Genomic DNA, 27,061 nt, shown 5'->3' on the forward strand with positions numbered 1-27,061 from the left:
ACCGACAACCTGGTACCTAGAGGAACGGAATTTAAGAGTGTGAGATGCTAATCATCTCAGTGAGTGACTCTATCTACTATATAATATAATACCACGGTAATACAATAGATAGATAATAATTAATTGGAAAAATAATAATTTCTCTCAAAACCCTTACAAGTCTCTCAGTTGGAAAAGTTCCCCTTTTAAAACCTTTTCACAAAACCCTTTGTTCGTATTCCCCGAAAACCAAGACATCAAATAAATACCAGAAATGGTAATAATTATATTTTTAATTCCAATACAGTTTTAAAACAATTTATTTTTAAAATACAGTTCTGAAAATCATTTGATGCACCCACTATATACCAGTGGCGCCAACAGTACCCAGTGTCCCAAGGTACCGCCAGACAGGAGGTTATAGAAAGAAACCGGCATACGGTCGCGTGGCGTCCCACTGCGCCGCTGCTAACCTGGTGTCCCGGCCATGGGGGGGGTGGCCTACCCTCATCCGATGGCAACCACAGGACAACCTCATAATATCACCTGCGCGCTACTCACACCCACCTGCGCGCTAATCATATCCGTGTGCACAATATCCATATCACATATAAACAGAACACCAGTACGTGCACGGTGCATCTAAAAATCATAAAATTCACAAATTTAAATTATATAACAAATTTCACATTTTGCATAATCATAGCGGGTATAATCCATCCGCTTGAACCCGGAAATTCTCCACAATTTCTTTATAATCAATACCATAAATTCCATGATTTTCAAATCCACCAACTTCCAAATCCATCAATTCAAATATTCACATTTTCCCAATAGCATAAATAATTCTCGAAATATAATAATCAAATCTCATAATATTCCATGGGCATATTTTATAAAAATTGAAATCACCAACATAACCAAATATTTTCTTTGAAATATTTGAAAATCAAATCATGCCCAATTTAATATTAAAACCACAAGAATTTCAAAATTCTCGAACCCATAAAATAATTTCACATGACATAAATTTGTAAAATGCACATTTTCTTAAATCCAATAAATTCACAAATAATTCCACAATAAATCAAATAAATATTTAGCACGTAGAATTTAAATTCCAATATTTAGATCACACATAATATTCACCAATTAAATTCCCAAAATCAATTTGAAGGTGGGTCACTCACCTGGAGCACGCAATTAACCCATGATCCACCACGGGATCAATTCTACGACTCACCGGTGCTCCTAGAACAAAATTCACAGACATTCAAATAAATTAATATTTTATTTGGGTAATTAATATCCAGTACCCGGGGGGTCAAACACAAACTTTAACCAAAATAGGTGAATGATATACCGAATCGAAGCTCGTGGGATGAGGATTACCAATCTGGTCTCCATCGACCCCAATTCCTCCAGAGGTGGCCGGAATTTGGTCGGGAAGTTTCGGCCGGTTTTAAACTTGAGGGATCTTTCAAACGGTGGGGATTTTGGGCAATCTAACCCCGGAAATGGACTCAGAGGGGTCGAAAATAGTGGGAAAGAGGTATGGGACGGGCTGGGTTGGTCGGAAACGGCGAGAATCGCCGGAAAAACATAATCGGCCGCCGCCGGCTTCACCGGCCCGATCTGGGCGCGTCCGGCGGCGACAGGCCGGGAAATTTGGTGGTTGAGGTCGCGGCGGGCTGGGCTTCCTTGGTGGCCGGCGCGTGAGGACTATGGGTGGCCGGAAAAAGTGCAGCAAGGAGAGAGAGAGGGACGGCCGGTGGGAGAAAAAAACTGTGCGTGTTTTGTTTTGATGGGCTCGGGGAAGAAGAAGGAAAGAAAAGAAAAAAGAAAAGAAAAAGAAAAAAAGAAATGGTGTTTTCCCACGTGGGGAAAAGAAAAGAAAAAGAAAAAGAAAAGGGAAAATAAAACAAATAAATTCAAATTAATTAAATAAAAATATTATTATTTAAAATAATAATAAAAATAATTTGATTTTACACATGGTTGACATGTGGCTTCTCAACATCACCTTCATTAAGTCACACGTGGCACCTCGTTATGCGTTTAAAAATAATATTAAAATAATACAGTATTTGAAAAACTTTACAGGTCCATAACTTTCAAACCACATGTCCAAATCGGACGTGCCGCTAGTCTACGGACTCATATCGACGAGCACTTCACAACCATGCATGAGTCAAAGCTCAACCTTGCATGAATAAAAAGTCAACTCCGGCACCCCTTGGACAGTTTGGACCTCAACTTGTTTTGCCCATAACTTTCAAACCGTAGCTCCGTTTTCAACGTGCTACCAGTCTACGAACTCGTGCCAATGTGTACTCCGTAACGGTACCTCAGTCAACCTAGAATTCCAACCGGATCAAAAAGTCAACTTTTGACCCCTTCGGTCAACGGTCAACGATCAACCTCGGTCAACGTGCAAAAATTCCGACATGGTTCGGGACGGGGTGTTACATTTAAAATATTCAAATTTCTTTGCAATTTTTTCAAAATTTTCATTGTTTTAAGGGATCAAAATAAAATTTAAATTTCAAATAGAAATAAGGAGAATTTTCATAATATCCATGGAAATTTTTGAAATTTTGCCAAAATTTCCATGGGCAAAATTTCCATGAAAATTTCGATTAAAATATCTACATCAAATTCTTAACAATTTAGTTAAAAAATTTATAATATCCATCCAAATTTTGGAAATATCTATGAAGTTTTTTTAAATTTGTTATTAAAAAAGTTCAAAAATGTTATTGGTGTTTAGTAAATTATTTTATCAAATTAATTTTAGTGATAGTTTTTGTTTTTAACCTTTTAATTTTTTTTTAAGTATTGAATGATATAAATAAAATAAAGTAAATTGAATTCAATAACCGTAATAGATTATATTCATTGATAATATATATATATATATATATATATATATATATATATATATATATATATATATATATATATTTTCTATACATTTTGTGTAAAATGAATTTATTACAATCTCATAATTACAAGTTAATAATTGATTATATAAAAATGACAAATAATGACATAAAAATAATAATATGGAAATACAATATTATGTATAATTGATATTGATAGCATTTAAATTAAAAATATTAAGCAAATAAAAAAAATGATAGAATATATTATACTAAACATCAAGGACAATTATATTTAATACAAAATTCTTATAATTGACATATTAATAATTACATGAAAAATTATTAAGAAAATACATATTTTAATAATTACTTTTTACATTTTATATTTCAAAATGAGAAGAAAAAAAATATTAATAATTTTCAATTATCTAAGAGTTCTATGAATATTGAGATGATATTTATTAAATATAATGTAACTGTAATAATTATTTTATCTTAATTAATAAAAAATTTATCAAAATATATTTTTTGTCATATTTTATCAATAATAGTTTATTTATTATCGTTATTGTTTATTATAAATTAACCTGATTAAGAGAAATATAATATCTATTCAATCTTTTTGCAACTTTATTAAATTGATTATAAGCTAATACTAAAATTTCAACAAAAATTTTTATTTTTTAAAATAAATTTTCATCATTTTTTGTAAACTTTTATCAATATTCAATATTTTTCAATATTTCCATAAAAATTTTTATATTTTGAATCTTCAATTTTTTTACTGTACCGAAATTTTGAATCTTACTAAACACCAATTTAGTGTTCACAAAGAAAACAACAAAACAAATATCAAACACCTTTCTCCTTCACTTTGTTTACACTCTTAAAAATGCTAACTTTTAAGTCCAATTCAAACAAGTCCCAAAACCCACCAATTATTCCTACCAATTATTAATTCCACCAATTATTCAACTTCTCCCTCTCATTAATGAAAACCATGGAAATAGACACACCAGCTAGCAAGAAACTTGTACCCGAAGAAGAACCAATCGTCGATGAAGACGAGCTCTCTCCCATAGAGCAAGTTCGACTGACCGTACCAAACACCGACGATCCATCACTTGCGGTATGGACCTTCCGAATGTGGTCCTTGGGTTTGCTCTGTTGCTGCCTCCTCTCTTTTCTCAACCAGTTCTTTTCCTACCGGAAAGAGCCTCTCATCATCACCCAGATCATCTTCCAGGTGGCCACCCATCCCATCGGACGATTCATGGCCTCTGTGCTTCCCGAAACCAAGTTTCGGATTCCGGGACTCGGTTCCAGAGAGTTCTCGCTCAATCCAGGTCCGTTTAACATGAAAGAGCATGTTTTAATATGCATATTTGCTAATGCCGGAAGTGCTTTTGGGAACGCTTCGGCTTATGCTGTTATGATTGTCAACATTATAAAGGCTTTCTGTAGGAGGAATATCTCTTTCTTGTCTGGCTGGCTGCTTATTGTCACCACCCAGGTCTGTACTTCTCTTATTCTCAATCCATATACATATTATGAAAAACTACATATGACCCCAGCTAATGTGCCAATTGACCGTATTTAATTTTTTTTATTTTTTAAATATGAAATTTAATATAGAAAAGTATAGTCTATTAAAAATTGGCTTTATATTAAAGATTCACCTTCCATTAGTAATTATCATATTAACAATGGTCAATTAATTATATAAGAAAACAAATAACAAAAGTCATAAATCATGGGTTTTGTTTTTGGTTCATACTCTATTTGGTTGGCAAGAAAAAGTAAAGAAAATAATAGAAAATGGAAGAGATTGCTGTTATATATACGTATGTTATAGAGATTATTAATATGGTAGTGAAGCTGCGAAAGTGATGATGGTGAAAATTATTGCAGGTTTTGTGATATGGTTGGGCAGGGCTGTTGAGGACCTACGTGGTTGAACCGGCACATATGCGGTGGCCTAGTACCCTTGTTCAAATCTCCTTGTTCCGGTAACCATATTTTATAGAGCATCATTCCTAAAAATTAAAACTAAACAAATAAAATAAGGCGTTAGTTTCGTATACCTCTCTCTTAATTAAAGTTTGACATGTTAATAATCATAAAATATAAGTAACTATGACATAACAATTAATATCATTATCACAAATATCTAAACTATATCTTAAGATGTTTATTACTAATAATTATAATATTAATCCGGCAATAAATTAGGAATACTTGTTTTTATAATACATAAAAAAATATATATATTATCTGTCACTATTGAATCTATAAATCAAATGATAATTTAATTGTTTATTATTAAAAAAATTTATTTTTAAAATATTAGAATAAAAAATAATAAAATAAAATATTCGAATTTGTACATAAACGGTTATCATCACTAATAGTAACAAATAGCAAAACTCTATATGTAAACATTTAATAGATATGACAATTTTAAATCATCATTAATTATTTTGAAAAAATGAGGTACAATTGCCATGGCGGGGACTTGTATTTGCCGCTGCTCTTGATTCATCTTCACCCTTCCTGTAAGCATTATAACAGCCACCACCAATCAGGTAAATTAGCTTAAAAATGATGAAGGAAATTTTTTAATGGTTCCTTATAAATGTGTATATAAATGTCGAAAGAAATAAATATATGTTGTATAGTGATTATCTAGTGGTTATCTACAATTACATCACACCAATTTTGATAATTATCAACCGTTACATCAAAATTGGTGTAACATACATCCATTAGTTATTAATTTGTGGATATCTGCACCTGATCAAGATTGATGCGATATATACATACATACATACATATATATATCTATATATATATATATATATATATATATATATATATATATATATATATATATATATATATATATATATGTATTTATAAGAATTTCTATGCATACAGACACCAGGGCTAAATATTATTACTGAGTGTATCATGGGAATAATATTTCCTGGAAGACCGATAGCCAATGTTTGCTTCAAGACCTATGGATATATGAGCATGGCTCAAGCAATCTCCTTTCTTAGTGATTTCAAGCTAGGCCATTATATGAAGATTCCTCCAAGATCAATGTTCCTAGTGCAGGTATATTTACAAATATATATATATATATATATATATATTTCTCATAACTAAGACAACATATACATTTATATATACATATATAGTCATAGACAGACTAACAGTGTAAAAGAGTTTTAAAGGAGCTATGCATTTCATTAAACGTTTCAAAACCACCCTAGTCTGTGTTTCTTGCATATAATGCTCAGCTGCTCTAGTAGGTATTTATGTAACATTTAGTTGTCTTATGGCCTTTGGTTTGGATGAAAATGTTTTACAACTTCAAACATGATATTATATTATATACCAAAAATTTTGCACCAAGGGGCTTGCACGCCCATGGCATAGGGCTTGCATGCCAACAATACCATGGGTGTGCAAGCCAATCATAGCGTTTCTGGATATAACTAATAATCAACTTTAAAAATTTATTATAGTAGTTTGGTTGGATCTATAATTTAAAAGCATACATATTATTGTGCATATTATCACGTCAATTTGATAAGAGACTAACCAATATTTTCTTTCATTTCTCTGTTGCATTAATTTCAGTTCTTAGGCACCATCTTAGCTGGAACAGTAAATATTGGAGTGGCATGGTGGCTTCTAAGTACCGTTGACGATATCTGCCACAATCAGGATAGTCCTTGGACGTGCCCAAATGATCATGTCTTCTTCGATGCATCCGTTATATGAGGTTTGGTTGGACCTAAACGAATTTTCGGTTCGTTGGATGACTACTCGGCTCTCAACTGGCTCTTTCTTGGAGGAATTTTGGGACCTCTCATAATATGGCTCTCACACAAGGCATTCCCCAATCAATCTTGGATTCCCGTAATCAATCTTCCAGTCCTCCTTGGAGCAACTGCTTATATGCCACCAGCAACAGCATTGAACTACAATTCATGGATTTTGGTGGGAGCCATCTTCAACTTTTTCATCTTCAGGTATAGAAAGAAATGGTGGCAGAGATATAACTATATCTTATCAGCAGCTCTGGATGCTGGAGTCGCATTTATGGCTGTTCTAATTCACTTCTCCCTTGGCATGGAGAACAGAAGCTTGCATTGGTGGGGTTCTGGCCCGGGTATCGACACTGAGCATTGTGAGCTAGCAACTTGCCCAACTGCAAAGGGTTTACTAGTTGAGGGTTGTCCTGCTTTTTAAACGTAAAGTTGTATTAAACGATGGTGGGCGTTCAGCTCCAATTACATGTAATTCGGATAATATATTCCATGAATTACATTCAGTTAGGCACCGACAAGGCCAAGATACATTAGGGCTCTATATATATATATATGTGTGTGTGTGTGTGTGTGTGTGTGTGCGCGCGCGCGCGCGCGCGCTTTATGTATGTGTGATATCTGTTTTGTTCTTTTTTAATTAGCTTCCTATATTTGTTGCATGGACAGTCATGTTTCAAACGAAGATGTATATCAATTAGGTTTAATTAGTTAAGTTCTAGCCCCTAAAAAAAAAAAAAAAATTTACTTGAAAGAAAGAGAAGGCCCAGTCCAACATATGCATGTCACTATAAATATTATGTTTACTATAATTATACTCATGTAATTTTTGCAAGGTTAGTTATGTATATCAACTTTTGTTTATAATTAATTTTGAACGTGGCTATATATGGATATTTATATATTATGAGTATATATGTAATGTTCCTACTTTAAGTGGATGTTTTGTATAGTAATGTCCCAATTGTTTTGGGATATAGTTGTCTGGCTGAAGATAAGTTCGCTTGATAAAATCCTTTTAGTGATAAACCAAAGCATACAAAAATCGTAGACCAAAATAATTTATCTGGTGATTAAAGCAAACATTGGTACCATTTTTCACATGTTTTTTTTGTTATGATGTGATTTTTCTTGCTAAATATAGCTGGCATGGGCAATTCAAATACCAATCAATGACACCCCCTCCTCCCCAGATCCAAAAAAAAAGAAAAAGAAAAAGAAAAAGAAAAAGAACAAAACAAAACATACTAAAGACAAGATGTCATTTTTTTTATTCTGTATATTCCTATGTTTTCTAAACCGTTGCTTTAAGGATTTTAAAATAACAAAAAATAAATAAATAAATCTTTCGTGAACCCAAAACCAAGGTGCCTAAAACTGAAAAAACAAAAACATCATTTTCTGATTTTGAATATAGAATTTGACTTGTCTCTTGTCACTTCTTAGCTAACAAGGGTATTAATAAAAGCGTTATGACACTGTTCTCTTATGAACTTTTATATGATTTGTAATTTGCACTAGATATTTTATGTTTAGTACGTATCTATGCTCTTTTAATTTGTACTTTATTTTTTTCTTTTTAACAATGTCCATCGAGCTTTTCTTTTTTTTTTGTTGGTGGGGGTGGGTGGGGGGGGGCGCGTAACATTGTCCATCGAGCTTTATAATGCTAAGCCTGTAAAACAAAACCAAAAAAAAATAAAAAATCCCTGCTTAGGGACGCTGACGTTAAAAAACTGCATGTGTAGAGTATAGATGCTAAATATGAATTGAAAGTTCAAACAGTCAACAATGCCAAAAATGTCATGTTATTATACCATATTAAATTCATATAAAATTTACAAAAATCAAAAAAATACTTGTTAAACTTTGATATAAAAATAAATCAACCTGAATTTATTTATTTAATTATCATATAATTCATTATCTGATCGGTAACCTATTAAAAATTTATACAAATTTTAAATTTTAAATTTAATTCGGATTTCAAATAATAAAATATATTTTTTTTAAAATCTTGCTATATATTTGTTTGTTTTTAGATTTTTAAAAAGTTTAATTAAAAAATATATTTATACATGTTTAAAAGTAATAAATTAAATTTTTTTAATATTATAAAAACTTATATAATTACAAAAAATCCTTCATAAGTCTAATTGATTTACTGTGTTTAAAGTGTTTTACCAATTAAATTAGACTCATAAATATATTAGATCATTGAATGATACAGTGTTAATATACCATTGTCTATTCAAATTTATGAATTATCTTAGGGTTTATTATCATATTATAATATTTTACCATACTTATAACACTCCGTAAGAACTCATCATCCAAATTGTGCCAACCACTATCCTTCCAACCAAAAAAGTACAAAAGGGAAAATAATAATAATAATAATAAATAAAATAATTAAAAACAATTAGTTATTTTAATATAAAAACAAGAACCGTAGGTCGCCGCACATTGCTACAAGGACTGACTGTGGTGGGAACCAAAAAAAAAAAAATGGCATTTAAGTAAATAAAAAATAAAAAACAGATTTTTCCAGAGCAAAATGAAACAACGTACACATCCACCCTACTGAAAACCCCAACGTCCCACCCCCCGACCCCAACCCCCAAAACTGCACAAAACGTTACAGATTCCCCATTTCTCTCCACGTACCAAACAGAAAACACCACCCACACGCACAGATTCCCACCCACCACACTCTCTCTCTCCACTTTTCCCTTTTCTCTCTCTTCCTTCAGCTCCAAGCAACAATGGCCGCCGCCATGGAAATCGACTCCATCAACACCAAGGACAACAACAAGGAGCCAGATGAGAACGAAGACGTTTCGCCGATCGAGGAGGTCCGGCTAACCGTCTCCAACGAAGACGACCCGACTCTTCCCGTTTGGACTTTCCGGATGTGGTCTTTGGGCTTGATTTCGTGCGTGCTCCTCTCGTTCCTCAACACTTTCTTCTCCTACCGAACGGAGCCGCTATTGATTTCGATGATTTCGGTTCAGGTGGCGACGCTTCCGCTTGGGAGGTTCATGGCTAGGGTTTTGCCGACGAGGAAGTTTAGGGTTCATGGATTGGGCGAATTCTCGCTCAATCCAGGTCCGTTCAACATGAAAGAGCACGTCCTCATCTCGATTTTCGCGAATGCAGGATCGGCGTTCGGCAACGGTGCTGCGTATGCCGTCGGCATTGTCGATATCATCATCGCATTTTATCGCCGGAAGATCTCGTTCTTGGCCAGTTGGATTCTCGTCGTTACAACTCAGGTATAAATTGATGAATATGAAGGGCCGTGAATGAATGTGAACGAATTCTGGTGGTGAATTTAGAATATTTCATTTTTTGTGATTTTGAATCGTTTGGGTTTGAATGAAGGTATTGGGTTACGGATGGGCTGGAATTCTGAGGAAGTACTTGGTGGATTCGCCTCAGATGTGGTGGCCCAGCAGTCTAGTTCAGGTCTCTCTATTCAGGTATATATTAAATAAATAATATTGTCCACCATTTGCTATTTCATGTAAATATTTTATGCCTCATTTATTTTTATATCAGACGTTTATTAATTTTTTTTTTCTTTTTTACCGAAGATATTACACACTTCATTTTGCAACTTCTTCGAATACTTTCTTACAGTGTTAGAAATTGCAAAAATTTTATTATGTTAAATTATTTCTGCATTATCATCCCTATTTGTTAATTAAAAATTTATTTAAAAGTTAACACGTACAATTTTTGAACTTTCATAATATATATATATATATATATATATATATATATATATATATGTATACATACATAATATGATTATCAAACTTTATTTGACTTATTCGACATTTTCATACATCTAACTTTGAAAATTAAAATTTATGCAGGTGGTTTTATAATTTTTAAAATATAAATATCAATATATGTAAAAAAATAATAATAATAATAATAAATATGGAGAAGAAGAAGAAGAATGTTTGGTACGGTAGTTTATCTTTTACTAATTTGCGAAATTTTCTTGGGATTGAAATATTGAAATGTTAGATTGTTGACAAGAATCCAAGGAAATAACATTGGCATAGTGAAGCAATAAAAGGGGAAACCGGCAACAAAAAAAACCAAAGAGCAACATTGATACCAACTAAAAAAAACGACAGAACAAAATGTCACTGCTTCTGTCAGCTTGAGTCTAGAATAAGGAGGGAGTTTATTAATTAAGTTGTATTAATATGAGCCATCTACTATTTTCCCAATAAAAAGAAAGAAAAAAAAAAATATATATATATATATATATGAGCCATCTACTAGAAGTCAAATTTGTGCCTTTTAATTCTAAATTATGCGTCATTGACTGACTACAAATTGAATCTGAATCAACGTTGCATTCATGTCCTTTTTTATTAATTATTACTTACTATATAATAAACTCCAAAATTTCCCACGCCACATTTCCGCACAAAACAAAAATTTTAAGCGTCACTAAAAGCTCCATAATACTAGTCCAGGAGGTGGGTCCTTGGGGATCATGGATATTTGGATTTTATTTATTTTTTTTTTTTTTTTTTTCACTTGAAGTCAAGCGGCTTGTTTGGACTTGCAAAATTTCCAGAAACTTATTATCTACTTTTCTAGTATAACAATTAGTATATTTTTCTCTGTATGTGTGATGTTAAGTAGATGATGATATGTATTTTTTGTGGAGTAGAGCTGTTTTTACTATGGATGATGATTATATGTATTTTTTTTGGAGTAGAGCTGTTTTTACTATGGATGATGATTATAAGTAAATTCATGATGATATGATCATTAATTGGTTTAATTAAAATTAGATTTTATTTTTTAGTACGTAAAATCTATATGAAATAGTGATTATTCCGCAACATTAGCTGATTGAGAAACATAATCAACATAGATCCATTATAATCACTAAATGATAACAAATAATATTTTTTAATATTTTATTTTAGTTTTGAAAATATATTGTAAGTGTGATCGAATGAGTAAATAAATAGAACCCAATCTAGATTATATGAATGTTCATCAGAGCCACCAGAAACTTAATTAGCTGTTTAGCTCAAAGCGTACAAGTTGTCAATATTTACAAGGAAACCTTCTTTACTTCTGTGGAGAATTGTTGACAATTTCCCACTGAAGGTATTGGCATAAACACTAATCTAATCAACTACTAATTAATAATTATTACGTTTAGCATTGCATTTGGTATTGCATGCCCACACTTTAGATTATTATTACAAATTATTACTTTTAAGAATAGCATTAAATAGCATAGCTTATATTCTAACCATTAATTCGTAAAATATTGTTCACCTACTCTTTGATAATAATATTGATTACACTTTTCAGGGCTTTGCATGAGAATGACAAAAACCGAATGTCCCGAGGGAAATTCTTCTTGATTGCACTAATTTGCAGCTTTTCATGGTACGTTGTTCCCGGCTACCTTTTCCCAACTTTATCAACCATTTCATGGGTCTGCTGGATATTTCCCAACTCAATCACCGCCCAGCAGCTTGGATCCGGCATGCAAGGACTGGGTCTCGGTGCTTTGGCTCTAGACTGGTCGGTCATTGCATCGTACCTCGGTAGCCCTCTGATCAGTCCCTTCTTTGCAATTGCCAATGTTGCTGTTGGGTATTTCCTGTTCATGTATGCCATTCTACCATTTGTCTACTGGGGCGTCAACCTTTACAATGCCAAGAATTTCCCAATCTTTTCCTCTCACTTATTCAATGCACAGGGTCAGATTTATAATGTCTCAGCCATTGTCAATAACCAATTTGAAATCGACTTGGATGCATATAAGAGGCAAGGTCGCATTAATCTCAGTGTTTTCTTTTCTTTCACTTATGGAATTGGTTTTGCTGGCATTATTTCCACGCTCACTCATGTGGCCCTGTTCAACGGAAGGTAAAAAACAAGCATAAGTTTGATTTATTTATTCTGTATTAATTTCAATTTGGTACCCTTTAGTTTGGACGAGTTATATTTTAGGCTTTCAAATTTGAATATTTTAATTTAGACCATCAAGTTTCAATTTATTATATTTTGATCCAACTTTTAATATAATTTCTTCTTTTTTTTATAAACTTTAATTAATAAATGCATCCCACCTTATCAATGTTAAAATACAATTTTCTTTAATTTGATGTAATTTTGGCATTCTAGTTTCAAAATTTTGTATTTAAGTACTCTAGTTTAGACTCTGCCAGTTGTCAAAAAATTTAATTAGATTAAAATGCATCAAATTGAAATTTGAAGATAATTGTAACATTTTAAACTTGAAGACCCAAAAACAATTCCCCCAAACTAGAAAGTACTAAATTGTAATTAACACTTCAAGTTATTATTATTTGCAATGTTAATTAAGTATTTATGATTGTTATTGGTACTCAATTGATTAGAAGTGTGTGTGAATATATATATATACATATATATATATATATATACTCTGTGTTTGTAACAGCGAGATACGTCAAAGATTTCGAGCATCTTACGAAGGAAAGGAAGATATACACACAAAATTAATGAGGAAATATAAGAACATACCAAACTGGTGGTTTCATCTGATGCTTGTGTTGTCCCTAATACTGTCTCTGGCACTTTGCATCTTCATGAAAGATGAGGTCCAAATGCCATGGTGGGGACTCATTTTTGCTGCAGGCCTTGCTTTAATATTCACCCTTCCTATTAGCGTTATTACTGCCACAACAAATCAGGCAATTGCACTTTTTTCTCTATACTATTTCTTATTTTTCTTAATTAAAAATATCTACTTGGTTATTCAGTACTACTGTAAAAATAGCACACATTATTAGATAGAGTTTACATGCATTTTTTATTTCTTACTATTTTGCTTTGTCAAAATCTTATCAGATTTATTTGTAATTTATTAGATTGACAAATATATGTGATTAATCTATTCACAGTATCATGGAGATCTAAATTTAAAATCATTTTCCCAAAAAACCAGCAGCAAAGTTTCTCTCAACGAGAGCTTAATATGTTATAATTGATAAATGAACTTTAGCATTTGGTATTATATTGTCAGTTACCCTTAATTAACATAAGTCTTTGTAATTTTGTTGTAATAATAATGTCTCAGACACCAGGGCTAAACGTCATAACGGAATACATAATGGGTATAATATTACCTGGGAAACCAATAGCCAATGTGTGCTTCAAGACGTATGGGTACATGAGCATGTCACAAGCTATTTCATTTCTCAATGATTTCAAGCTTGGCCATTATATGAAGATTCCACCCAGGTCAATGTTCGTAGTTCAGGTATATTTTCTTCACACACAATTTGGACCATATACCAATTTATGAATTTGTGCACCAACTTATGCGGAATCTATTGATTTGGAGTTCTAATATTATTAGAATTTGAGTTGATTTGGATTTAATTTATTAGTTTCTAGTTATTCATTTTTAGATTTAACTAGTTTCTCTTTTACAAGTAGATAGCCCTTTTTGTTTTATTTTCATTTTAATAATTTATATTTTGTTCTGTTTTTTTATCGTTTATTTGTGTTTTCCTTGGTCCTGCTGAATCATGAACACATGATACATTTGGGTTTGTCTCGGTTGTGCATGGCTTAGAAATTTAAGGGTAGTTTGGTCCAATGACTTTTTTTTTTTTTTAATGCCTTAGAAAAATGACCATCTGTTTTATAAAACTTATTTTTATATCCAATTACATACACATTGGAACTGTTCTAACTATCCCAAACTTTCTTACAACAAACTTTGTTTATCAATTTAGATTCAAGAAAAAGAACCAAAAATACAGTAGACAGAGGAAGTAAGGCTAGATAGAGAAAGAGAAAGTATAGTTTTGGTTTTTTTAATAAAGTTGGGGTGGTTCCAAATGTATAATTGGGTACGTACAAAAGTAACTTTCAAAAGTAATAGGTATTTGTTAAGAGTCTCCAAATGTGGAGCATTATGTCAAAATGTTAGTAGAATATTTTGAGGTAGATTTGATAAAAGATTTTGTCATGTGTGTGTACGTATACACAATTTTACCACACTTATACATAATTTTACTACCATGGAAATTGACATTCATACAGTGATAGAGGTTGGCATCCAATTCCATATAATTGAAAAATAAAATATTATATAAATATTTTATGAATCAGATATAATTGGTTGATATTGGTGCTCACTATAAGATGATTATGTTTAGATGTGCACATCTTCTAAAAGAAAATTTTACATGTGAGATGTTTTAATTAATTTCATTGTTGTTATTGTTTTTATGCGACCTTTAGTGACATAAATCTATATAATATTATATTTCATGTTGTAATATTAACTTCATATGATATTTCGCAAAAATCAAAGTTTCAAACTTTATGATATTTGGTAAAAGTCGTAGTTTAAGATCCATTTAAAAATAAAAATAAAATAAAAAGGGAAAATGCTGTTTGGGCTTTGACTTTAATCATTAGAACTTTTTCCTTTTCTTGACTGACGTAATGATGTATGCATGACGACCAGTATTTCAAATCAAGTCAATGATCAATAATTTGAATTAATTGATTTGGCCAAATTTAATATTTAAAGAAAAATAATCTATGGATTTAGTTTGTGAAGTGAGAGCCTACAATACAGATCCCAAGCATTTTCCTTAACCGACTAGCATTGCAAGTCTAAGAAAAATTCATGTTAATATTTCATATTTCGTCGTTCAGTTTTAACACCAACATTTTTCAACGTTTAAGTATTCTCTCGAAGACCTTGAAAACTCGTAATTGTCATAACTCATAATGCACGACACTAATTCAATTTATTTATATAAGACACTGCTTTGATTAATTATTTCTTTCAAATCACAATTTTCATGATCAAATTTTTATAGTGAACCCTTGACAATGTTAAAGCCAAAAGACTCTTTTGCCTTTTGATTTAATCAGTTTTGAACTAAAAATCTAATTCAAATCGATTGGTTAATTAATGATTTGAATTGATTTGTGGGTTTTAGCATTATAAGCGTAAATATATATGTCTTATTTCGGTAAGATAATATTAAATGCTTGTTGATAAGTCTATGTTAGCACCCAAAAAAAAATTGTTTGTGATTAAGCTCGTTTCGTGCTTTGCTATCTATATTTAGAACTATCGAATTGGCCAGTTTCATGCTTATTTTCTAAGCTGTTGGGGACTTGTATTAATTGTTACTGCTAGTAATATGTAGACAACATTTATTCTTATATATTATATTCACATAAAAGTATTAGAAATCTATTTTCGAACACAATTTGCATATGCATGTCTAATTTGCTCTTTTTACCTCTTATATACAAAGTTCATTGGAACTATAATAGCCGGAACAGTCAACTTAGGAGTGGCATGGTGGCTACTTCACACGGTGGAAAACATATGCCAAGACCAGCTGCTCCCACCAAACAGTCCCTGGACATGTCCTGGCGACCGTGTCTTCTTCGACGCATCAGTCATCTGGGGTCTCGTCGGACCTCAACGGATCTTCGGCAACCTTGGAAACTACCCGGCACTCAACTGGTTCTTCCTCGGCGGAGCTATTGGACCCTTTTTGATTTGGCTCCTGCACAAGGCTTTTCCCAATCAGCATTGGATCCCACTTATCAACCTTCCAGTACTTCTGGGATCGACGGCTGCGATGCCGCCTGCAACTTCGGTGAACTTCAACTGCTGGATCATTATGGGAACAATCTTCAACTTCTTCATTTTTAGGTACCGAAAGAGGTGGTGGCAGAGGTACAATTATGTGCTTTCGGCTGCTTTGGATGCTGGTTTGGCGTTCATGGGGGTGCTTCTGTATTTCTCACTGACAATGGAGAATAGAAGCTTGGAATGGTGGGGTGCGGATGGTGAGCATTGCCCATTGGCTAAATGTCCCACAGCCAAAGGCATTGTTGTTGATGGCTGTCCTGTGAATTAATGGTGAAAACTTGCCAGGTTGAATTTGGTAAATAAAGTTTATTTAGCATTTTCAATTCTGAAATGTTTCTTACATTGGAAATTTAAAAGGAAAAAAAAAAAAAAAAGAGCTTTTTTTGGCATTATCATGGCTATTGCAACTTTTTTTAACTTGCACATAAAGTGAATGTAAGAACTGTGTTCTTGAATAGTAATTGAAGCGAGGATGTTTCTATGGTGCAATCTACTAGATTTTTTTTTTTTTTTTTTTTTTTTTGGTTGACAAATGCAATCCACTAGTCGACAAGTAATTGATTAGGAAGTCTATTTTTTAAGGCAATTCTATATACGTGTTTATGGACCAAAAACTTATAGGCAATTGTTATTGAAAATATATTTGATTGTATTAGTGGTTCACTTCTTACAAGTTATAATTTTGAAAATGAACAATGATTTAATATTGTAATAAAGCTTCAAAACTGAGAACTCTTCTATTTAATAGACCCCATTTAAATTACTATCTGTTGATTCGTTATTTGTATTCTGTGGCATGTGCAAGGCTACTTGTATTTAATAACAAAAATATCTAAAACTTGACAAGATTTGTTATTCTTTAATGGATTTAAAGGGAAATGTGATATGGATAGATGCATACATGTAGTGATCTATGAACTAGTTGCATGCTCATAGTTTTATATGTTAATAATATATTACTTCATAGTTTTATATGTTAATAATATATTACCTTAATCAAATAATACTGAAGCAACATATATATATATATATAGAGATGCTCTAGTGAGGATGTGAAATTTTAGATATTGTAAGAACATACATCCCGCAACATATTACAGGATAAATTTACTTTTACAACATATTGTAAAATGTACATTCTCATAATGTCCTCAACTTTATATCCTTACTGGAACCAGACTGTAAATATATAATACTTACATATAACAGATCTTTGAAAGGATATGTTGGAAGGGTACATATAATACTTACATATAATGCACATTGATGTCGCATTTTTTGTGTGTATGTTGGAAGGGTACTTGAGTAATTCTGGATTCAAGCATTAGCAAACCACTAAGAAATTCGACGGTTAGAACTTCCCTTTAAAAAAGAGTATTGCTATTTACACAACCAGAATTGCTTTTCCCAGTGTAATTTATTTTCAAAATTACAAATAAGTCCTTTGAATATGTTTTTTTTTTTTTTTCAATTTTATTTTTTAAGGTTTTATGTTGGCTTCTTCTTCACCGCGTCGCCAACAAATTCCTGCCTAATCTGGGCATGATACCTTCAAAAACTTGACCTATTTCCTTTAATGGGTCTCTCGCATAATAGTTCTTCAACGCTTCCCAACTTTAGTTTCTTGATTTGTCGAACAATTGGATTTGGCGACATGCCTGACGATGTAGCATTAATTTTTGCCTTCTCTTCCACTAAAAATCCCAATATCAAAGGTAGTTTTTTTCTCGTTGAATCACATAAGAAAGATATATACAAAATTCTTGTACAGATAACATGTCATTCTTCCTTGTCAACCTGAACAAATGATGATAATCGGGATCCAAATATTCCATGGTACCATGAGCTTCTATCCAAACAAGCCCAAATGACGTAGACGAAGTTTCCCGAAATACCAAAAGCCTTAAAAGCCCAAAATTCCCAACCGTTTCTCATATCTTTCTTATCCATCATTCATTCTAGAGCTTTTAGTTTTTGAAACTTGCTCTGTGCCAATGGATTTTTTTTTTTTTAAATATAATAACACAAAATAACTTAAATTTTTTAAAATATAATAACAAAAATAAGAGGAGCTTTTAGAGACAAGTGCAGTGGAAAAAGAAATTTCAACCGTGCAAATAGCAGCACTCAAGAAGAAGCTCAATTTTGGCCCATTAGGAGAAAATGAAGCTCAGTGGTGAAACTCAGCCGATTGTTTGAGTTGGGCCCATGTCAACTTACCAGTCAAGTCATTCAGCTGACTGACTTTGACCAAGAATTTGTTCAATGTCTGACAGTTTCGGCTTCACGAATCATAATTTCTACACCTGCCTGTACTTCGATCCAATACTGTCATCTCATTCACCAAAATAATTAAATAAAATTTTATATTGTCGTCTTCTTGAGACAGTTAAATGGTAATGACCAATGATAATCTCCAGATTTTGAGTTAGAGATATACTAAAAAAAAATTTCTCTAAACAATAAATTATGATTATGAGTTAATTAAGCTAAAACTGATTCCTTTTTATCTTAGCTAATCAGATGGAATCTTCGAGAGAATACCAAGCATAAAATCCCAAACATAAAAAGGTGCCCATTCACCTATTGAGGAAGAAAAGTAGTAATATAACTTAATATCGATTAGTTTCCAATAGGCCTATATATATAATATACTATTATATATAATTAGAAGTTTAGCACAAGCTCTCGGGCATATACATATATATATATATATACACTATGCCTGTGTATATAAATATTCACAATTAATATACAATTTATATTGCGTATATATATATATATATATATATCATCAAAGAACATGGACATGAACAAAAAACCCAGTTCAATTTCCAGAGAAAATCATGTTCAAAAGGGGCTCCATATAAACCAACCTCATCAGTAAAATATGTTGTTTACTTATCTTCAAGTGATTTTGATAGTGGGGCAGGGGCAGCATATCTAGCAGAGAACCCACGTTGAGTATATTCTTCATCGTCTTCGTCGAAGCCCTCATCGAAATTCTGAGCATAGCTCAAAGGGTCATACTTAAAACCCCCAACAGCTTTAAGCCTACTTATTCTTTGCTTCGTGCTGCTACAACGCGATCTTGTTCTTCTTGATCTTGACCATGGAAGCTTCAACTTTAAGCATCCCCAGCACCATAGCAACCCTTCGTTATCGGTGTTTCTAGGAGATGGCATTCCCTCCATGACTACTTTTTGTGAGCTTTATTAATTTTATTTTATTTTTTTCAAATGGAAATTGAATTTTTTTTCTTTTCTGCTTGTAAAAAGGAGATACAGTTGATTATTCTCCTCAAAAAAGTTTGGTCTGATCTCTTTGTTTAGGATTTTGAGTGTATGGCACAGATTGGAGAATGAATTCATTTGGAATATGGTCCTTTTGTTTGTTTTCTAGGAAAGAAAGTGATGTGTTTGGAAAATAAATGAAATGCAGAAGGAATATATGGAATTTTATGGGGATGAGGAATTGTTTGTCGTTTAGGTTCATTTGAAGTAGTTTTTGCTAGGGAGGAATGAATGCGTGTAATACGGTTTTAATGTACTAGTGTTTGCCTGTTAGCGTTACCGAATATTCATATGATTGAAGAGAATAAACTATTAATTTATTAGTAGGTTTAAAAATTTAAAAATATTTTTAATATATTTCTGAAATTTTTATTTTTTCAACATATGAAAAGAAAATTTAATTTATAAATAAAAATTAATATAATTTTCATAATATTCATAAAAAAAATTTATATTTTTTTATAATTTTTATGAAAATTTTCATCTATATCAATTTTTTTACAATTTGATTAAAAAATTGTAATTTTTATGAAAAGTTCAAAAATTTTCCGCAGAAATTTTAAAACATCTAATAAATTATGTTATAAAAAAAAATTTAAAATTATAAACATTATTAATGTTTAGTATAATTTTTTACCAAATTTACCTTATCAATAAGTTTTTTTTTTAACCTTTTAATTACCTTTTAAAAATTAATCAAATATACTTTATTAATAAGGTTTTTTTTTTAACCTTTTAATTGCCTTCCAAAATTAAAAAAATAAATAATAAATTTAATTACCAACCCTTTATTACTTTTTAAATAATAAGTTTAACATTTATATGAATATTATATAGTAGATGAAAATTAAAACACATTTGAAAATTAAAAAATATGTAGAGAATAAATTATTTGTGAACTCAACTATCAGAAAATAATAGCTATACATAGAATCAACCAATATCATACAACAACTATCATCAAGAACAGTCACAATTAATATAAAATCATATAATTAACATATTAATAATTACATACAAATTATTAAAGAGATATATTTTAATTTTTATTTCTCACATTTCATATTTCAAAATGAGAATAAAGAAGAAACAAATAAAGAAGAAACAAATTCAACTATTCAAAAAATCTACGTGGTATTAATATAACATTTATAAAATATAATATAATTATAACAATTATTTGATATCTCTTAATTAATAAATAATTTTATCAACTATGTAATTTTTTGTATATTTTTATCAATAATAATATATTTATAACTATTAACACTTACTATAAATTAAATGATTGACAAAAATATAATATCCATTAAATATTTTTACAATTTTTATAATCATTTTAATAATTTATTGATTAAATAAGTTAATTTTAAAATTTCAATAAAAAATTTTACTTTTTAAAATAAATTTTCATCAATTTCTATCATTTTTATGAATTTTTATCGATATTTAATATTTTTTTATATTTTTATGTATATTTTTTATTTTTTGAATCTACTATATTTTTATCGATACCAAAATTTTAATCTTTTATATAAACAAGTAAAAAGAATTGGAAATACTTCAGAATTGGAAATATTCCCAATATATGTATATATATATATATTTACATTTAAACCTTTTGACAATTATACAATTTGCAATTTACCCTCAAATTACATATAGAAAGTTTTATATTATCTCTTAAAATTAGTGTTTTTTTATTTTATAATTTTAGTCCAATTACATGTGTTTAGAGGGATGATTTTGATCAAATTAATCATGATGAATTCCCGTAACTCTACTAGAAAAATTATGTTATTCTATTTATTTCATTTTTGAGAGGTGTGTTTATTTTGCCAAATTCTTTATACAAAATTACATGACTAAACTGATGTGATAAGAAAAGATTAACTCATAGGACAACTGACACTTTTCAAAAAAATAAAAATAAAATAACATTGCAAAATAAACTGCCAAAAAAGTATAAAGTTGCACGGTCATAAAAAATGTTATAATAGGACTTTTTTGTCCCGAAAGAAAAATGCTAGCACATTTACTTGAAAACTATAGAGATGAATAAAATTTTTATTATGTTTTAATGCATGTTAAGTTAAGAGATGGAATTTTTTTTGCGCAAAGGCCTAATTAAACCTCGGATGGGAGATTAACACCCATTCATCACCTCCCAGGATGTCGAGGGGGACATGAATAAACATTGTTTGCTCATACAGTACTCAAAAATTTTCCTCCCAATAATTGTTGGTTTGATCTCTTTAAAAAAAAAAAATTTGTAGGTTTTAAAAATAAACCAAAAGAATGCACAAAAAAGAATAAAATAATTTCAATATCATGTTTCATGTGGACAAAATTATAGAATTACGGGTCATCTAAATAATCTTTTCATTATGGAAAAATTAATTTCATATAAAAGGGTGGGCAGATTTGATTTTTTGTAATTTTTTTATTATCATTTTAATCTTTGTTTCTTCAGCTTTTTTCCAGATTTTTTTATTTTTAAAATCTTTGTATCTTTTCCTTTTCTTTTTTTTTTTTCCCCAACGGTATCACTTTTTTTTTTTTTCCTTTTTTGTTTTCTTTCATTTTTTTAAAATTTTTCTTTGTCATGGTCTTTTTTTTTTTCTTTTTCTTTTTTTTTATCTTCCTTTTCCTTTGTTTCTTTCTTTCTTTTTTTTTTTTTTAAGTCAACGTTTCTTATTTTTAATCTTTGTTTTTTTTCCTTCTTTTTTAATCTTTGTTTATTTTTTTATTGCATTTCAATTTTTTTATGTATATATTTCCATTTCTTTTTTTCTGCTTTTTTTAATTTTATTTTCCTTTTCCTTTGTTTCTATCTTTCTTTTTTTTTTTTTCTTTTTTTTTTGAGTCATCGTTTTTATTTTCAATCTTTGTTTTTTTTCTTCTTTTTTAATCTTTGTTTATTTTTTTATTGCATTTCAATTTTTTTTATCTACAAATTTCCATTTCTTTCTTTTTCTGCTCCTTTTTTTTATTTTGTCTTCCTTTTCCTTTGTTTCTTTCTTTCTTTTTTTTTTTTTCTTTAAGTCATCGTTTTTATTTTCAATCTTTGTTTTTTTTCTTCTTTTTAATCTTTTTTTTTTTAAATTGCATTTCAATTTTTTTCTCTATATATTTCCATTTCTTTCTTTCTTTTATATATTTATTAGATAAACATTTTTTACAAGAATAATTAGATGAAGAATTTATATTTTTTTATATATTAAAATATCTAATTTAAATCATTTTATTTCATTCAAAAATCAATTTAATAATATATATATATATATATATCCAAAAAAATAACTCATGTTCAATTAACACCAAACACAAAATTAAATTATTCTTATTTTACACAATCCAAATTCCAACTCTAATTCCAATCCTTGTCTACTCCAATCGCACATGACAAACACGATGTAAATAGACTAGACCTTAAATCGTGTTTGTATCGTATTGTATCGTGTTCATATGGAATTTAGTTAATCCAAATATAATTCGTTAAGTTTTTATGTGAAAATAGATAAGCCAAACTCATTCGATAAATTATCGTATAACCTGTTATCCGATCCGTTAACTCATTAAGAATAAATATAAATTTAAATTTGATTTAGCTTTCAAATAATAAAATAATATTTTTTTATAAAAAAAAAAAACTTATAAAGATTCTTGTTTGTTTTTAAATTTTTTAAAAATTAAACTAAAGAAGAACAAATTAATACATATTTAACAATAAATTAAGTAATTTTAATATTATAATATTTGTATGGTTACAAAAATATTCCTTTTTAATAGGTCTAATAGATTTATCCTGTATTGTCGTATTTCATCTGTTAACACCTGTTAATTTATTGGGACTTATTAGGTTACACTAATACAAATCCGATATGATATCATCAACCTAAATTCATAAATTATCATATGGGTTCACATCGTATTATTGTGTCGTATGGTCTAAAATAAATTGAAAAGACATCTAAGGAATAAAATAGAAAAAATAATTCCTTGCCAATTACTTTGTTAGGATAATGGAGTGGCCACTTACTTTTTCGTCCTCTCAATTCATACATCGTCTTTGATCCTTTCAAAGGCAAGCGAGAGAGAAGATTCTCGAGTCCCTTTCAACAAATTTCTAAGAGATTGCACCACTACTTGCCAATGCCAAAGCTCTTGCCTCATTGGCCGCTCCAGCCCCCCCAAACAGAATGATAAAAAAAATTTCCTTTGTTTTTTTTTTTTTTTTTTTTAAACAAAAGCAAAAAAAAAAAAAAAAAAAAAATCTTTTTGTTTTGGTATAGTAAAATGATAGGATTTGTTATTGTAAGTATATAGTGAAAACATTATGATAAAACATTCTATATGGCGACCCATACAATTTCAATAATTTTACATTATTTAAATACGAATTAATTTTTAAATTAGAACCTGAATGATATTAGGATATATTTAGATTGTTTTAATAGTTTCAGTTGTTCTTTAGATGCTGTAGAGACCAATAAGATGGCTCATATGTTTTCTAACATCCCGTTTGATAGCAAGTTTCTTTTTGTTATTTTTTTAATTTTAAATTGGGTATAGCTTGTTTATTTTAATGATTTATTAATGTTAATTGATGGTAGTTATAAATTTCTATAAGCTATAAATGTAAAAAAGAAAAAAAATATAAATAGCAAATGAAACACAAATTAAACTTGTTTTTTTTAGTTTTATTCCTTAATATTTATAGTTAATTAATAGTTTAACAAACTCTAACTATCTATAATTAACATTAATAAATAATTGAAGTAAGGAAACTACACAATTTAAATAAACAAAAATAAAAATAAAAAATAAAAAATAAATTTATTATCGAACGGGCCTAAATTTGCTCTCAATTTAGATTTTTTTCAGTCTTAGAATAATGTAGGATCAGATTGACTCTTTCAAAGTATCCAATCTTATTCACCTAAAAAACGTATCCAGTCTTGATTATTTTTCCAGTTAATAAAATTTGAGCTTATTTGCGTTAAAAAAAGAAAACAGAATAAATCCTAAATGAGGAGGTAATAGGAATTTGGTTTTCGTCTTATTGTGGGTCGGTCATCTGTTCCATTTTGAATTCCATCTCTTGTTTGGTTTCTGGTATCGGAAGGGTAAATTTTACTATAGGCCCTCCTGTTTTGCTGTTTCTTCACCAATATATTTTTATTACAAAAAATTCAGTATAATTTAATCACGTTTCACTTTAATATAAAGTTAAAATTTGAAATTAATTAATCAATAAAGAATAATGAAAATTAATCAATAAAAACAAAATAATCAAACTCATAGTTAACTTCTTTTTTCTTTTAACAAGAAAATATTTTTAAATGCATTAAGTTAGAAAATATTTTTAAATGCATTAAGTTAACTCTTATATATATGTGTGTGTGTGTGTGTGTGTGTGTGTGTGTGTGTGTGTGTGTGTGTGTGTGTGTGTGTGTGTGTGTGTGTGTGTGTGTGTGTGTGTGTGTGTGTGTGTTTGAGACAATCATAGTTATTACAATTTGTCATTTTATTTTTTTGGATAAATTGGGGAAGGGGATTTTAACACTAATATTTTAAAGATTTAACAGTTTTAAAAAAAGTATGTATATGTATTTGTGTGTTTTGTTTGTTTTCTTTTTTCAATGTTCTTAGAAATAATATATATATATATATATAAGCGGAAAAAAAAATATCAAAGGAAGGTAAATGGGTCAAATACTGTTATATTGAAACAAAATCAAAATTTAAGATGTTCTAAAAATATATTTCCTAATAGAAATGTAGCATTGAAAAAAATAAGGGATGCTATAATGATATTTAGCCAAATAATAACCCATAAGATTTGAATGAGATAATTATTATTAATCATTAATTGAATATTCTTTCCAAACTAAAAGCTAAATTATTGATGGAAATATTTAATTAAAACTGATTTATAACATGTCTTATGCGGTAACTAACATAGATGACATAGCTTGGCACATAAGATGACCTTCTCATAATTTCCTAAGATGATTTTTCACCCTCTTGCTACGTTCGTAATTTAGAATCCATAACAAAATAATTGTAATAATAATAATTTTTTTAAAATTATTAATTATTCCAAAAAAAATTAGAAAAATGCAATATGTAACAATTTTATTTTATTTTGCGTTTTACTTCTTTAATGGAATCTAAATACCAAATATAAGGATTAAACAATATAAAGACTTGCAGGTGTCTTTATCATCCCAGAATCAAAGGGGTGGAAAAAAAAAAGTGTTTTATCTGAAACTCTATAGGAGTTTTAATAATAAAACTTTTAACCAAATACAAGAGCCCTTTAAAAGATATAAATGTAGAGACTGGCAAACTACATTCCATTCGATGACCTTTTATTGTCAGATATTTCAACATTGTCAAAGCAAATATATGAACATAAAAGAACTTATTCTCCCTCAAGCACAAACACACACACACACCAAAAAAGGAAAGGTTTACATAGGTTTCGGAAATGCTCAAATTACAGCCCGTAGATATATAGATGATATAACCGAAGAACGAAGACATGTAACAGCAAATTGAGTAGATGATAATTTTTGAAATCAACGGGGTGCAGTTGATATAACTTCTAGAGAGGGAAATAAAAATGGATCAAATAAGAAAAGATGTAATACAATATCATACTCTTTTAACTCCTAAATGAAAAGATATTGATAAAAATTAGTCCAACTGTTCCATGTTTCAGGTTAAGTGGCATACAACATTCCTCTTCCAGTTTCATCTAATATAACTAAAGTGTACTCCAACAATTTTTTACCAGTTTTAGTAGCAAAAAGAGACTTACTATGATGCTGCACACAGTAAAGCATAAAAAGTAACAATCACAGGCACAGCAGTTATATGCTTTTTGGTATATGATTATAATGGGGGGAAAACTGGAGGGTTAAACATATAAAATTCACACCAACAGCCAGCCATGAGCAGCCTGAAATGGAAGTTACCCTTTTGCTTCAATCATATGCATGTTTTACGGGACACTAAACCTAGAAACTGTGCTCTTAAGAGCCTCAATTATGAATTTCAGGTTTGAGACATATGCACAGCACACCACAATTCATAAAATAAATAAATTTCACATACGAGCATTTTAAACATCAGTTTAATTTGACAAGTGAAAATAACTGCTTCATTGTGAATTCAGTTGTTCGGTATCATGTTACAATCTCCAATTTTAAAGCAAATTCAGGTTAGCCAAATGAACCCTGCCTTTAAGAAAGAAGAAAGCAGAAATGTCTTAATAAATAACCGCAAGAATGTAGAAAGAACAGCACATCTCAGATCTAATCATACTAAAACTTTTTGTAGTATAAGAGATAGCTACTGCATCATTGCACGCTAATAAAC

At 30.0% G+C, this 27,061-nt stretch overlaps 2 protein-coding genes and 1 pseudogene across 2 annotated transcripts; 2 read left to right on the top strand and 1 right to left on the bottom strand.

The window, feature by feature from the left end:
• Window positions 1-3,855: 3,855 nt before the first annotated feature.
• On the top strand, window positions 3,856-7,140 carry LOC125418356 (oligopeptide transporter 4-like; annotated as a pseudogene).
• Window positions 7,141-9,211: 2,071 nt separating this feature from the next.
• On the top strand, window positions 9,212-16,855 carry LOC107421343 (oligopeptide transporter 2). The gene is made up of 6 exons (XM_048475329.2): window positions 9,212-9,978; window positions 10,088-10,185; window positions 12,062-12,625; window positions 13,182-13,434; window positions 13,821-14,003; window positions 16,033-16,855. Exons 1-6 carry the CDS (start codon window positions 9,469-9,471, stop codon window positions 16,645-16,647), a joined length of 2,223 nt encoding a protein of 740 aa, XP_048331286.2. The 5' UTR covers window positions 9,212-9,468; the 3' UTR covers window positions 16,648-16,855.
• A 2,167-nt stretch (window positions 16,856-19,022) lies between these two features.
• Window positions 19,023-19,796, bottom strand: LOC125422859 (uncharacterized). Its single transcript, XM_048475186.2, has one exon. The coding sequence runs from the start codon at window positions 19,571-19,573 to the stop codon at window positions 19,277-19,279; it is 297 nt and encodes a 98-aa protein (XP_048331143.2). The 5' UTR covers window positions 19,574-19,796; the 3' UTR covers window positions 19,023-19,276.
• Window positions 19,797-27,061: the final 7,265 nt, after the last annotated feature.

This window comes from Ziziphus jujuba, chromosome 5 (genome assembly GCF_031755915.1).
Source record: "Ziziphus jujuba cultivar Dongzao chromosome 5, ASM3175591v1".
NCBI lineage: Eukaryota > Viridiplantae > Streptophyta > Magnoliopsida > Rosales > Rhamnaceae > Ziziphus > Ziziphus jujuba.